This window comes from Aulonocara stuartgranti, assembly GCF_965226115.1.
Source record: "Aulonocara stuartgranti genome assembly, chromosome: 6".
Lineage (NCBI taxonomy): Eukaryota > Metazoa > Chordata > Actinopteri > Cichliformes > Cichlidae > Aulonocara > Aulonocara stuartgranti.
This window is the reverse complement of record NC_138944.1, coordinates 3,921,728-3,938,064: the sequence shown is the minus strand read 5'-3', so window position 1 is coordinate 3,938,064 and position 16,337 is coordinate 3,921,728. Positions and strand designations below refer to the sequence as shown.

General features: G+C 38.8%; 1 protein-coding gene across 1 annotated transcript; it reads left to right on the top strand.

Moving 5' to 3' along the window:
• Positions 1-287: 287 nt before the first annotated feature.
• LOC309708784 (integrin alpha-L-like) lies at positions 288-9,504 on the top strand (the record flags this gene model as incomplete). Its single annotated transcript, XM_082537072.1, has 18 exons — positions 288-533; positions 660-810; positions 1,091-1,226; positions 1,334-1,386; positions 2,294-2,399; positions 2,474-2,604; positions 2,699-2,841; positions 2,968-3,177; positions 3,259-3,286; positions 3,399-3,534; positions 3,642-3,694; positions 6,520-6,604; positions 6,757-6,896; positions 7,101-7,247; positions 7,360-7,557; positions 8,996-9,120; positions 9,209-9,348; positions 9,446-9,504. Exons 1-18 carry the CDS (start codon positions 340-342, stop codon positions 9,502-9,504), a joined length of 2,235 nt encoding a protein of 744 aa, XP_082393198.1. The 5' UTR covers positions 288-339.
• Positions 9,505-16,337: the final 6,833 nt, after the last annotated feature.

Sequence of the window (16,337 nt, the reverse complement as noted above, 5' to 3'; positions counted from 1 at the left end):
AGGTGTCTTTTATACAGATGAGTTCAAACAGGTGCCATTCATACAGGTAACGAGTGGGGGACAGAAAAGCTTCTTACAGAAGACGTTACAGGTCTGTGAGAGCCAGAGATTTTCCTTGTTTGAGGTGACCAAATACTTATTTTCCACCCTAATTTACGAATAAATTCTTTACAAATCCTACCATGTGGATTCATGGATTTTTTTTCACATTCTGTCTCTCACAGTTGAAGTGTACCTCTGGTGCAAATTACTGACCTCTGTCATCATTTTAAGTGGGGGAACTTGCACAATCGGTGGCTGACTAAATACTTTTTTGCCCCACTGTATGAGTAATGAGTAATGAGTATAAGTAGTAACGTATATTTTTGTTGTTGTTTGTTCCGTTTCCAGTTTGCAGCAGTTCAGTTCTCTTTTACAGTCCACAAAGTGTTTGACTTCAACGACTATGCAGCTGGACGTGCTCTCGATAAACTTATGAAAGATAAACATTTAAAAAGTCTCACCCGCACACACAGAGCCCTCGAGTTTGTGTTGTAAGTTGTGTCAAAAGCAGCAGGATCAATGCAGCTGTGAGATAATGAGCACTGTATTTGTTCATTTATTCATATTTTTAAATGTTGTTTATTCTGAGTGTTGCTTTGCTTTTGCATTTGATTCAGAGATGAAATCTTTGACAACCCAGCTGCAGGTGCCTCTCCTGATGTTACCAAAGTTCTGATTCTAATCACAGACGGAGATCCCTCTGATATAGACAGGAATGGGATCTTTAGAAGATACGATGATAAAAATATAATTCGTCTTGTCGTTGGGGTAGGATGTGATGTGTTACACCAGTCCCAACAGAAAAATCAGATTTATCCGTTAGACAAGTAAATGTGATCATTTTGTGTCACATAAACACTCTTATAGTATTAGACTGTTTTATTCCCTGTTATTTAGATGATACACAGTCATACTAAAGTAGAAATGCATGATGGTGTCAGTCTCAGCACAAACAGCTCAGCAGATTTCAGTTCTTAGTCCAGTTTTTATTTCCCATGCTGATGTCAGACTTTGAATTTCATGTTTTCAAGCAGTATTCTGATTTCAGGTCGGAGCTGCTACGCTGCATAAATTCAGGGCCATCGCTTCAGAGCCAAAACATAGAAATGCCTTCAAAATTGAGAACTATGATGGACTCACAGGAGTGCTGGAGAATTTACAGAAAAAGATATTTACTGTGGAAGGTGATGTTAAACTTTGTTCCCTGTTTTGATAAATACATTTACAAAAATCACTGTTATCTTCCTGGTGTGGACCAGTGGTGGTCACATGTATCTCTTTATTTATTTAGGCTGCACAGCTCCTCGGGCAGAATTCAGTGGATTCAGTGCTGTTTTCAAAAAGGTGAATATCTAACTTCAACTCAGCTCAGGTCAATTCAGTTTTATTTATATGGCAGCTAATCACAACAACAGTCACTTAATATTATAAAGTAACGACTTTAAAATAATAAAGAAAATCACATAATCTCCACACATTTGATGTCCAGATAAGTTATTGATCTATAATCCAGCAGCACTGATTTTATTTCTGTGAAGTAAAATCAAATTTTCACTGGTTTGTGGCAACCTGCTCTTTCGAGTGACAGTTCAGTAATTTTTTAAAGCGATAAAATAAAAAAAATAGCTTTACTTTTTATTTCTATACATCCTTCTATCAATTTTCTGAACTAGTGAGCACCATTTGTGGTTGTGGGGTCCTGGAGTGTATGCTGTCATGCTGCGTGAGACTTTTTGTGTAATTGAAACATTATGTGATCATCTCATTGGTGTAAATATTGATTCTAGCAGTGTGACATCAGGGTTTAGAAAGGCTGACGAAATTGAACAATTCTGAATAAGCGCTGAATGATTTGCCTTGAAATCATGTTCTCCACAGGATGCAGAGTAATCACTTTAATTATGCTCATTCATCTAAAGGGAGTTTTTCCTTCCCACTGTTGTCAAAGCACTCGCTCACAGGGGTCATCTGATTGTTGGGGTTTTCTCTGTTTTATTGTAAGATCTTTACCTTACAGTATAAAGCACATTGAGGCAACTGTTGTTGTAATTTGGCACTTTATAAATAAAATACAATTGATTTGTATCTATGTAATATTCTAAAGTCAACATTTTAAGTTGTATCTTCTGTTATGATTACGCAGCACAGATGGATTTCCCGTAGATTTGAGCTATGCTCTGCATTTAGCTGTACTGTAACTGCTAAATATTTCCATTGTTGGACATTTAAGTTCAGTTATAATTTGTTTTAGGTTTGCAGCACAACTGCAGTCAGCAACTGTTCCGACAACTCCTACCTGAATATTGTCTGTCACCAGATCCCAAATCTTCAACAAACCTCTTCTTCTGTTGTTGAAGGTAAAACAGTTTTTTAAAGTTTTATATGTTCCTGGTTACATTCTCTTTAAAATTGTTCAAAATTTTCCCCCCAGAACGAACAAATAAGTCTGTGGAAGTCGTTTTTTTATTTGATGGATCAGCGAGTCTGACCGAAGCTGAATTCTACGAAAATAAAGACTTCATTGTGGAGATAATGGGCAGCCTTAGGGACACGCCAGTAATGGTCATTATATATTGATGTATATAAACTATACATTATATGAGTAATGAGTATAAGTAGTAACGTATATTTTTGTTGTTGTTTGTTCCGTTTCCAGTTTGCAGCAGTTCAGTTCTCCTCAACAGTCCACAAAGTGTTTGACTTCAACGACTATGCAGCTGGACGTGCTCTCGATAAACTTATGAAAGACAAACATTTAAAAACTCTCACCCGCACACACAGAGCCCTCGAGTTTGTGTTGTAAGTTGTGTCAAAAGCAGCAGGATCAATACAGCTGTGAGATAATGAGCACTGTATTTGTTCATTTATTCATATTTTTAAATGTTGTTTATTCTGAGTGTTGCTTTGCTTTTGCATTTGTTTCAGAGATGAAATCTTTGACAACCCAGCTGCAGGCGCCTCTCCTGATGTTACCAAAGTTCTGATTCTAATCACAGACGGAGATCCCTCTGATACAGACAGGAATGGGATCTTTAGAAGATACGATGATAAAAATATAATTCGTCTTGTCGTTGGGGTAGGATGTGATGTGTTACACCAGTCCCAACAGAAAAATCAGATTTATCCGTTAGACAAGTAAATGTGATCATTTTGTGTCACATAAACACTCTTATAGTATTAGACTGTTTTATTCCCTGTTATTTAGATGATACACAGTCATACTAAAGTAGAAATGCATCATGGTGTCAGTCTCAGCACAAACAGCTCAGCAGATTTCAGTTCTTAGTCCAGTTTTTATTTCCCATGCTGATGTCAGACTTTGAATTTCATGTTTTCAAGCAGTATTCTGATTTCAGGTCGGAGCTGCTACGCTGCATAAATTCAGGGCCATCGCTTCAGAGCCAAAACATAGAAATGCCTTCAAAATTGAGAACTATGATGGACTCACAGGAGTGCTGGAGAATTTACAGAAAAAGATATTTACTGTGGAAGGTGATGTTAAACTTTGTTCCCTGTTTTGATAAATACATTTACAGAAATCACTGTTATCTTCCTGGTGTGGACCAGTGGTGGTCACATGTATCTCTTTATTTATTTAGGCTGCACAGCTCCTCGGGCAGAATTCAGTGGATTCAGTGCTGTTTTCAAAAAGGTGATTTCAAAAGGTTAAAACTGCACACATTCAAAGTGTAAATTATTTACTTGTGACGAGATTAAAATTTCTCAGTCACGGCTAACCTGACATACACAGGTGCAGCTAAAGCGCAGATAATAAAGCACTGACTACTGCTAAACTTTACTTTTACTTTCTAAAATTTTAAATTCTTATTGTTTGTAAAATAAAATCCGCACTGACAGACTTTTTGACACAAAGAGAAACACTGGAAATGTGCTAGAATTGTAAAATGTACTCTTCAGTCTTTCTGTTTGTAAAACAAGTTGTTTTAGAAATCAAGAACTTTAATTTGAACCTGTACCCGACAATCCACTAATATTGGATTTTGAATATCTCACCAGCTACAGTACAGCATATCACCAATAGATTCAGTGAATCAAGAGAAATCTGTACACAAGGGACGAGGCCAAAAATTAATATTGGATGTCTGTTATTTTCGGGGCCCCAGGCAGCAATGCATTAAGATGGTGAATAATTATTTCATGGAAATCAGATGAGCATGGGCTCAGGAACACTTCCAGAAATCACTGTCTGTGAACAGAGTTCACCATTCCATCCACAAACGCAGGTTAAAGCTCTCTCATACATATGTCTGTGAAGGTTCTCAGTCATCCAGGTCATCGTAGTCAAAGGAGCTTGCAAAGAAAAGCGTCTGGACTTCTTTAAGTTACTTGAAGACGTTTCACCTCTCATCCGAGAAGCTTCTTCAGTTCTAAGGTCAAATGGTGGAGAGTCCCAGATTTAAACCCAGTGGGAGTTTCCCCCCACAGAGGGACAAAATCACCCCCTGATGATCCTCTAATCACATGAGCCAAGGTGTGAAAGCGGGTGTGGGTCCCAATCAGCCAGAGTTTCGGGTGTGTTCATTGTGAAACCTGGCCCCACCTTATCATGCGAATTCCTGAGGTCAGATGGCCCAGGATGTGAGTGGGCGTTAAGGCGTCTGGGAAGGATCTCAAAACTGGATTATAGATGGCAGAGAGTTGGTGTCGTAAACCCCCGCCTCTGTTCAAAGATGGTCGCTCACAGTGGACATAGATGGCTTCTTTCACTCCTCTTTCAAACCATCTGTCCTCTCTGTCCAAAATGTGAACATTGGCATCCTCGAAAGAGTGTCCTTTATCCTTAAGATGCAGATGGACTGCTGAGTCTTGTCCTGTGGAGGTGGCTCTTCTATGCTGTGCCATGTGCTTGTGAAGTGGCTGTTTGGTCTCTCCGATGTAGAGGTCTGAGCATTCCTCGCTGCACTGTACAGCATACACCACATTGTTAAGTTTGTGTTTTGGCGTTTTGTCTTTTGGGTGAACCAGTTTTTGTCTGAGCGTGTTGCTGGGTCTGAAATACACCGGGATGTCATGCTTGGAGAAAACTCTCCTGAGTTTCTCTGATACACCGGCTACATAGGGGATGACAATGTTGTTGCGTCTGTCCTTCTTATCCTCCCTCGCTGGTGTCTGGTCTTCTTTTCTGTGCCTCTTTGCTGACTTTAAGAACGCCCATTTAGGATAGCCGCACGTTTTGAGTGCTTCCTTTACATGTGTGTGTTCCTTCTTTTTTCCTTCAGGCTTAGAGGGAACATGTTCTGCCCGGTGGTGTAGGGTCCTGATTACTCCAAGTTTGTGTTCCAAAGGGTGATGGGAGTCAAAGAGGAGGTACTGGTCTGTGTGTGTGGGCTTCCAGTAAACTTCGATGTTGAGTTTGCCGTTCTCTTCAATGTGCACGGCGCAGTCCAGGAAAGGCAAACAGTTGTCCTTTGTGTCTTCCCTGGTGAACTTGATGTTTTTATCCACAGCGTTAATGTGCGCAGTGAAGGATTCCACTTCTTGTGTCTTGATTTTGACTCAGGTGTCGTCTACATATCTGTACCAGTGGCTGGGTTCCTTTCCACTTCCTCCATGTAAAGGTTGGCTACAATAGGTGACACGGGGGAGCCCTTGGCGCAGCCATGTTTTTGTCTGTAGAAGCCTTCATTGTATTTGAAATATGTGGTGGTAAGGCAGAGGTCTAACAGTGTGCAGATCTGATCGGCTGTGAAGTTGGTCCTGTCTTCTAAGGAGCTGTCTTCTTGTAGTCGACTACAAGAAGACAGCTCCTTAGAAGACAGGACCAACTTCACAGCCGATTCTGTTCAAAAATTTGATATCTTTCCTATATTCTCTTGTGAATAAAACAATGTGTAATGTAATGCAAATAACTGCAAAATTCTGTTGTTAATTACATTTTCCACAGCATCAGCATCAGCAACATGAGTTGCATCTCCACTGTAGTTATTGAAATACAGAAAAATCAGTATGCTGCTGTTTTTTTTGGAGTGATCGGATGCATTTTATGTACAGCAAAGAAAACAAACCATAAAAGCTTTACTTTCCCCAAAAAATCCAAAATGTATATCAAACTCAAAATATGAAAACAGTTTGAAGAAACTCTAATAATACATTTTAAACTGTCCGTCAATACAACTACAGAATGTCGATTATTAATTAAAATAATAATTACAGTGGATCATTAAACCCATGAATGAGACTATAAATGCAATTTCTCTGCTTCAGATTATAACCAAGCGTAGCCTTAGTAGTGTGCTTTAAGTGATAGTGGAAAAACATCATTTTCCTACAGTTCCTATCACTTAATGTGAACGAGGCAGCTCAAAATCTCCTTTTTAGCTGAGCTTTGCTTTTTTGTAAGCGTTCTTATTTTAATTCATGACTGATTTGTGACATTACCTCATCACTGTTACTGGTATCTCAGTTCCTCTCTGTCTCTGTTCAGCCTGAACTGTAATCAGATGTTTCTGTGAGCAGGATAGCCTGATCGTGGGTTCTGTGGAATCGAACAGCTGGCGTAGTTTTCTCCATAGACCTCAAGAACGAATGCAGGGTTACCTGGGTAAACCCATTTCTTTTTTTTTATTATTACCTACTATCTATATGATACCTGCTACTTTAATAAGATTACTTTTCTATGACTTGAGATACCATAGTGTAGCACATATGAGATCCAGAGTGAACATTTAGCAGACTATTATTTGGCTGTTGCAGGAAATTCCATTTCCATCGGAAAGAAAAACGGTGTTCCTTTGTATTTCGTGGGTTTACCAGAGTTTGAGCAAACAGGACAGATCGTTTTCAGACACCACTGCATACACTGGACAGAAGTGCAGAAAATTCGTGGAGAACAGGTTGGTAACTGGAAATATCATGATTTTTAAAAATATTCAGATTTGAGCTAAAGCATGGAAATATTTGTGCCAAAACTTTTGTAAAAGTTTGGATTTTGTGTCATATTAAGAGGACAGCTCTTAATAACTGTACTACTTTGAAGCTGTGTCTTTGGGTTTGGTTTTGACTTTCTAAATCATCCTTTACACTCAAAACATTTTTAGATTGGTTCCTACTTCGGTGCTGAGCTGTGCTCATTAGATGTTGATTCAGATGGGAGCACTGACTTCCTGCTGGTAGGAGCTCCACAGTTTCATCTGCCTCAGGTGAAGAAAGAAGGCCGGGTCTACATCTACTCTGTGAGTGATGAGGTGAGCTATAATAAAAACTAAGATCCAGTGTGACACTGTGTGAGCTTTAAAGCTGATAAAATACATGCATGTGTTTTCATAGTCCATTATTAACATCCTCGTTTCCTATTAGACTGTACTGGAAAGTAACCAGGATGTGACGGGACCATCTATGGGTAGATTTGGCACCACCATATCCAGTCTTCCAGACCTGAATGGAGATGGACTCCGAGACGTAGCTGTCGGAGCTCCGCTTGAGGATGATAAGAGCGGGGCTGTGTATATCTACCATGGCAACAGGCAGAGAGGGATAGTCAGCACTTTCAGCCAGGTGACACCGACAATACTACTGTGCAAAGGTCTTGAGCCACATGTCATGTCTTTATATTCTGCTTTTAAAATGCTAAGTAGGTGTAGTGATTTCTTGCAAACATGTGCAAAATACATGGAAATACGATATAAGAGGCAAAAATAGAGTTTGTACAGTTATAACAAGCTTTGGACTGCCTCTATTCTTTTACACAGCCCGAACTCTCTTAGGCAGGTCATTTCTTTCTTGCAATTGGTAGTCTTCAGGATTAGTTCCTTAAAGGACATTCAAAGCTTCTCTTTGGATGTTGGCTGCCTTTTGTTCTCTATAAAGATGATCCCACACTGCTTCAGTAATGTTGAGGTCCAGGCTCTGGGGAAACCAGTTGATGACTGTTAGTGTTCCACTGTGTGCTTTTCTATAAAGGTATACTTTTACTGTGTTGGCAGCGTGTTTGAGATCATTGTGATGCTAAAAAAAAATGTAGCCATCGGCAATCAGGCGCTTTCCAGGTGGATCAAAATTTGACTGTACTCTTCCGTGTTCATAATTCTGTAAATTGTGACAAATCGTGAACCCGACTGGCCATTTAACGACAGCCCCGAACCATAACAGAGCCTCCACTGTGTTAGTTCAAAAGAAATTATCTTTTTTCTGTCCAACTCTGTTATCTTTGACATTTTTGAAGATTCCACTGAAAATATTGTGTGGAATTTCCTGCAACTCTAAAAAACAAATCAAACGACACGTGTCAAAAGAAATTGAATTAGAAGAACAATTTAGATAATTTCAGTCTTTGAGTTTTGTTTATGCTTTAATGATTCACAGGTCAGTGTTAGGTGGTTTTAAAAATGAAAAAAATGATCAGGTACAAGAACTGGACCGAAAATGAATTAAAAAGCAGCCAATGTTTTTTTAAAAAAAAGCCTTTAAAAGACCTTTATTACTTACGTTATTATCAAAGATTCAGGAGGAAAATTATTTCTATAACCTTCAAATCTTATAAACCATCAGAAAACTGAGGCACAAATGATGGATCTGCACAACACTGTTGCCCCTCCATGCTTGCCTCTTGATTGTTTTAGTAATGCTGTAATATAACTTCAAAGATATGACAACCTGCCCAAAGAACTTTGTGTCCAACACTAGTTCAAATGGTGGGTTTAGAACATGTAGAATCTCTGTTTCTCTGTCAGACTCCACAACCTGCCAGCCTAAATGTATTCAAGTCAAAATATTGTAGAATAACGACTGAACGACGTGCAGAGCCTTTTCTCTTTTTTGTCTGTGCTTATGGAGTTGTGTTCGTACACTCTCAAAACCCTCTGTGCATTTGCATTGAAGTTTAATTATCTGCAGCATGATAATATTATCAGACTTACACTTATGAGAGCACACAGACATGTAATGTCATCTGAAAGAGGTATTTAGACTCGGCTCTAATATCTTCTTATTTCAGAGAATCATGGGAAAAAATATCGACCATGGGCTGAAATTCTTTGGAAGGGCCATCTTTGGGGACCTCGGGGAGGATGGACTCCCGGGTGTTGTGGTTGAATCACGTGGTGCAGCTGTTGTATTCAGGTGAATATTATATGAACACTGCACCTATAAAAGAAGCTAAGCGACAGAAGAAGCGACAATCTATTTAAGTTCATTCGCTTCCTTTCAGATCCAAGCCGGTCTTCAACGTCTTGGCTCGTCTGTCTTTTCACCCTGAGAACCTTGACGCCCTGAGTCCAGATAAAAATGTAGCTTTGGTTAAAATAACGGCATGCTTTGAAAAGGTCGAAGCAACAAAGAGCAAAGCAGGTAAGTTTGTCGTGATGAGCGGACAAATGTGGAACATTTAAACTGTTTTTTAAAAATCCAGATTAATGTGTATTTATTTAATGTGACTTTTTTTCAGGGCCAGTGAGCTCAGCATTGAACATCACATACACACAGGATCAGCACCTCCAAATCTGAGGCCATGGTTCTCAGCCACAAAAGGGTGGAGTGCCCACTCCGGGTCGGGGATGAGTTCCTGCCCCAAGTGGAGGAGTTCAAGTATCTCGGGGTCTTGTTCGCGAGTGATGGGAGAAGGGAGCCGGAGATCGACAGACGGATTGGTGCTGCGGCTGCAGTGATGCGGACGCTGCACCGGTCCGTCGTGGTGAAAAGAGAGCTGAGTGTAAAAGCGAAGCTCTCAGTTTACCGGTCGATCTACGTTCCTACCCTCACCTATGGCCACGAGCTGTGGGTAGTGACCGAAAGAACAAGATCTCGGATACAAGCGGCGGAAATGAGCTTCCTCCGAAGGGTGGCTGGCCTCTCCCTTAGAGATAGGGTGAGAAGTTCGGCCATCCGGGAGGGGCTCAGAGTAGAGCCGCTGCTGCTCCACATCGAAAGGAGCCAGCTGAGGTGGTTCGGACATCTGACAAGGATGCCTCCTGGGTGAGGTGTTCCAGGCATGTCCCACCGGGAGGAGGCCCCGGGGCAGACCCAGGACACGCTGGAGCGATTATATCTCTTGGCTGGCCTGGGAACGCCTTGGTGTTCCCCCGGATAAGCTACTTGTCAAGCCAGCCTCCAATTCGAGACTTGCAGTCAAGCCAGCCTCCAGTTTGTTTTACCTGTGTATTCAAAGTATTACGGGAATGGATGTGGAAACCGGATTTCAAAATAAAAGCCAACTTCGAGTGAATTAACAGATATGTTAAGAACATAATAACATATAATTTAGTTTTTGTTTTTTTGTTTTTTACAAACTCTAATGTTAGATCTATATGACACAGCCTTGTACCCTAATTGTGCCCTGTCACTATCAAGGCCATCTTATTTTGGATTTCAAAGTAAAAGCCCTGTGAATCTTCATTTTTGAACTACTCTTTCAATGACTTAATAATGCTCTTAAAAGCAAAAGTCGTATTTCCAAATACTATTTGAACTTTATATCAACACTTTCCAACCACAGTCTTTTTCACAGTGATACCATATCAATATCAAGTCAGTCTGATTTTGCCTTTCATAGTAATGGTCCTTTGAAATTGCCGATATTTGACTTAATCTTCTAACGATTCAAAATGCTCTAAAATGAAAAATTCTTGTTTCCACAGGGTAAGTCCACTTTAGATCAACAGTATACAGACCCACAGTGATACCATATCAATATCAAGTCATTCTGATTATGCCTTCCAAAATAAATGCCCTTTCAAATTGAGCATATACGACCTACTTTTTTAACGATTTCAAAATGTTCTTAAACAGAATTTTGCTGTTTCCACAGGATAATTTCACTTTAGGTCAACAGTATACAACCTCATGATGTTACCATATCAATATCAAGTCATTCTGATTTTGCTTTCAAAAATAAAAGCATTTTCAAACTGCCCATATCTGACTTGCTCCTGGAACAATTTCAAAATGCTCTAAAATGGCAAATTCCTGTTTCCACAGGCTAATTCCACTCCAGATCAACAGTATACAGCCCCACAGTGATACCATATCAATATCAAGTCATTCTGATTTTGCCTTCCAAAGTAAAAGCCTTTTCAAATTGTCCATAATTGACCTAACTTTCAGTGATTTCAAAATGCTCTAAAATGGAAAATTCCTGTTTCCACAGGGTAATTCCACCTTAGATCAACAGTATACAGCCCCACAGTGATACCATATCAATATCAAGTCATTCTGATTTTGCCTTCCAAAGTAAAAGCCTTTTCAAATTGTCCATAATTGACCTAACTTTCAGTGATTTCAAAATGCTCTAAAATGGAAATTTCCTGTTTCCACAGGCTAATTCCACTCCAGATCAACAGTATACAGCCCCACAGTGATACCATATCAATATCAAGTCATTCTGATTTTGCCTTCCAAAGTAAAAGCCTTTTCAAATTGTCCATAATTGACCTAACTTTCAGTGATTTCAAAATGCTCTAAAATGGAAAATTCCTGTTTCCACAGGGTAATTCCACCTTAGATCAACAGTATACAGCCCCACAGTGATACCATATCAATATCAAGTCATTCTGATTTTGCCTTCCAAAGTAAAAGCCTTTTCAAATTGTCCATAATTGACCTAACTTTCAGTGATTTCAAAATGCTCTAAAATGGAAATTTCCTGTTTCCACAGGCTAATTCCACTCCAGATCAACAGTATACAGCCCCACAGTGATACCATATCAATATCAAGTCATTCTGATTTTGCCTTCCAAAGTAAAAGCCTTTTCAAATTGTCCATAATTGACCTAACTTTCAGTGATTTCAAAATGCTCTAAAATGGAAATTTCCTGTTTCCACAGGGTAATTCCACTCCAGATCAACAGTATACAGCCCCACAGTGATACCATATCAATATCAAGTCATTCTGATTTTGCCTTCCAAAGTAAAAGCCTTTTCAAATTGTCCATAATTGACCTAACTTTCAGTGATTTCAAAATGCTCTAAAATGGAAAATTCCTGTTTCCACAGGGTAATTCCACCTTAGATCAACAGTATACAGCCCCACAGTGATACCATATCAATATCAAGTCATTCTGATTTTGCCTTCCAAAGTAAAAGCCTTTTCAAATTGTCCATAATTGACCTAACTTTCAGTGATTTCAAAATGCTCTAAAATGGAAATTTCCTGTTTCCACAGGGTAATTCCACTCCAGATCAACAGTATACAGCCCCACAGTGATACCATATCAATATCAAGTCATTCTGATTTTGCCTTCCAAAGTAAAAGCCTTTTCAAATTGTCCATAATTGACCTAACTTTCAGTGATTTCAAAATGCTCTAAAATGGAAAATTCCTGTTTCCACAGGGTAATTCCACCTTAGATCAACAGTATACAGCCCCACAGTGATACCATATCAATATCAAGTCATTCTGATTTTGCCTTCCAAAGTAAAAGCCTTTTCAAATTGTCCATAATTGACCTAACTTTCAGTGATTTCAAAATGCTCTAAAATGGAAATTTCCTGTTTCCACAGGCTAATTCCACTCCAGATCAACAGTATACAGCCCCACAGTGATACCATATCAATATCAAGTCATTCTGATTTTGCCTTCCAAAGTAAAAGCCTTTTCAAATTGTCCATAATTGACCTAACTTTCAGTGATTTCAAAATGCTCTAAAATGGAAATTTCCTGTTTCCACAGGGTAATTCCACTCCAGATCAACAGTATACAGCCCCACAGTGATACCATATTAATATCAAGTCATTCTGATGATGCCTTCCAAAATAATGGCCTGTTGAAAATGCCCATAATTTACCTAACTTTCAGTGATTTCAGAATGCTCTAAAAAGGAAATTTTCTGTTTCCACAGAATAATTTCACTTTAAATCAACAGTATACAACCTCACGATGTTACCATGTCAATTTCAAGTCATTCTGATTTTGCTTTCCAAAATAAAAGCCTTTTCAAATTGCCCATATACGACCTACTCTTTTAACGATTTCAAAATGCTCTTAAATGAAAAATTCATGTTTCAACAGGAGAATTTCACTTTAGATCAACAGTATACAACCCCACAGAGATACGACGTTAAGATCAAGTTACTCTGATTTTGCCTTCCAAAATAAAAGTATTTTCAAATTGCCCGTAGACGACCTACTCTTTTAACGATTTCAAAATGCTCTTAAATTGAAAGATGCTGTTTCCACAGGATAATTCCACTTTAGATCAACAGTATCCAACCCGACAGTAAAACCATGTAAATTTCATGTTGGTCTGATTTCGCCTTTCAAATTAATGGCCCGTCGAATTTGTCCATATGTGATATACTCTTTGCAAGAGTAAAAACTTGTACCTCTTGTGCAAGAGGTTCTTTTTGGGGGGGGGGGGGGTTGTTGCCGATGCCCATGATGCCACCCCCCACCATGATGCCGTCCTGGGCAACCGCCCATGTCGCCCGTATCAAAAACCGCTACTGACTCTAAGACTTATCAAATAACAGTGCTTGAGTTTGTTACCATCGTAGTATTTTTAGGCTTTGAAATACCGCGGTAAAGTGAGCCATCATTTGTGAGCCGCGGTCAAGCCAGCCGCCTCCTATCCGCCGCATAAATTTCCTTGCGCTTTTACACCAGTCTTTACGGTAGCGCCTTTTCGCTTTATATCCCACACGCGCGCACACAAATTACAATGGAACAGCCCAATACAGTCAATACAATTATGGAAATTTCAGAAATTCATTAAAAATCATCCTGAGTAGTTGAGGTCCAACTTTCAACAGATTCCTTCTCTGGGACACCTACTGTACCTGTGTGCCAAGTTTCAGCCAGATTCACTGTAATATTCCACAGAAATTAATGGAAACTTCTATTCAACCTAATACAGTCAATACAATAGGATTATTTGTTTCAATTTTTAAAAATATGTTCTTAAAGATTACCGCAAGGTTTAGAATGGAATATGTTTTACTTACTATACAGCGGGTGAGATGATGTAATTTAAAAGCAGACTAAAAAGCAGGACATAGAGGACAACAAAACTGTGATGAACTAAAAGAGAGCCCTTTATTGTGGCTGATGGAAGAAACTTGAACATACAACAAGGCAAAAGCAATAGGTTACAATAACTGTAATTAATCCTGAAATGGGCGAGACTAAAATACGACTGTTATTAATATTACTGTGACTATGTCAACACTACTACAGACCTGAACATGATGGCGACCAGCAGTATGAGATAAAATATTAAGGGGTACACCCAAGACTTGAACATGAGAAAGGAAAACAGACTCTTAAAACAGGAAACATGACGAATGTATACCTCACATTAACAAACAAGGGCGATTGGAATGAATTGTAATGGTAGGTGACACGAAACGATCTATTTAAACAAAGCAGTAAAGAATGAGCAACTATGAGCTGTCAGGGAGAATTAGAAGAACGTAACAAAGTATCGCCAAATTAAAAGTACTAACTAATAACAGCAAAAACAAGAATTACATACATTGATCAATAGTAATCTTAATCAACAAATACCAAAACTAATGCAAAAAGGGTTGGGTCACAAACCCAAACTGCGAGAATCACATTATTTTCTAAACTTAGTGTAATTTTTTAGAAAAGGTATTAAAATGAAAAAGAATGCAATACAAAATCTAAACGAACAAGCTCTATTTACATTTCTGAAATACATAACCTACATATGTACAGAAAAATCAGAATCGGAGAAGCTTTATTAATTTGACGGTGAAATTGAATAAAAGTTTCCTGTAATTTCTGTGGAATATTACAGTGAATCTGGCTGAAACTTGGCACACAGGTACAGTAGGTGTCCCGGAGAAGGAATCTGTTGAAAGTTGGACCTCAACTACTAAGGATGATTTTTAATGAATTTTTGAAAATTGACATAATTCTATTGTATTGACTGTATTAGATTGAATAAAAGTTTCCTGTAATTTCTGAGGAATATTACAGTGAATCTGGATGGAACTTGGCACACAGGTACAGTAGGTGTCCCAGAGGAGGGATGTGTTGAAAGTTGGACCTCAACTACTCAGGATGATTTTTAATGAATTTTTGAAAATTTCCATAATTGTAGTGTATTGGCTGTATTGCATTGAATACAAGTACCCTTTAATTTCTGAGGAATTTTACAGTAAATCTGGATGGAACTTGGCACACAGGTACAGTAGGTGTCCCAGAGGAGGGATGTGTTGAAAGTTGGACCTCAACTATTCAGGATGATTTTTAATGAATTTTTGAAATAAACATAATTGTAGTGTATTGACTGTATTGCACTGAATATGAGTTTACTGTGATTTCTGAGTAATATTACAGTAAATCTGGGTAAAACCTGGCCCAGAGGTAAAGTAGGTGTCCGAGAAGAGGATTGTGTTGAAAGCTTGGCATCAACTTTTAAGAATGATTTTTAATGAATTTTTGAATATGCAACCAGACTGTCACGATGGCTGTATTGGGCTGTTCCATTGTAATTTGTGTGTCTAGGCTTTCAATCAGGATATAAAGCGAAAAGGCGCTACCGTAAAGACTGGTGTAAAAGCGCAAGGAAATTTATGCGGCGGATAGGAGGCGGCTGGCTTGACCGCGGCTCACAAATGACGGCTCACTTTACCGCGGTTTTGAAACGATGATGACAACGACTTTGTTTCTTACAGAACTATGTGGATGACACATCAACACCTCTCAGGATCAGACTTAACTTCCTTCAACCTGACAGCGAGAGCGCGAGCGCCGTCCTGAGCGTGGACTCTGAAAGAGAGGCTGCCCTTGAGGTAAGTTCAGTCGCCCGTACAGTCTGTATTTACATGCTTATTGTATACAACCAAAGATACAGCTATAGTCATGTCCTATTATATTTACCAAGAGTATTTAGTAGGATTTAATATGAGGTTTGAAGCTTTTTTCTGACCTGCGGTTTAAGTTTGACCTGTTTTGTTTTTTCTTTTACTTTTTACAGATTCCCATTTAAAAATAATGCAGAAGAAGAAGTGAGAGCTGAACTGTTCAAGAACGTATTTCTGATTTTTAGCAAGTAAAAAACATGTTATTATCATGGAGTAATTAAAAGACGTATTGATGAAAACAATGAGAAATAACTTTGTCTTTAAATGTAAAACTTTTCAATTCGTTCTTTCCTAATTTTTAGTTATTTAATTTAGATTCAGTTTTGTTTTATTTACACCCCACATAATCACAGCAACAGTCACCTAAAGCCCATAAAGACTCTGCACAAAATAGAGATGAATGCAGAGAAAACCCCAACAATAAAAACTACCCCCCATTAACAAGCACATGGCAACAGTTGGAAGGAAAAGCTCTCCTTCAACAGGAAGAAGCCTCCAGCATAACCAGGCTC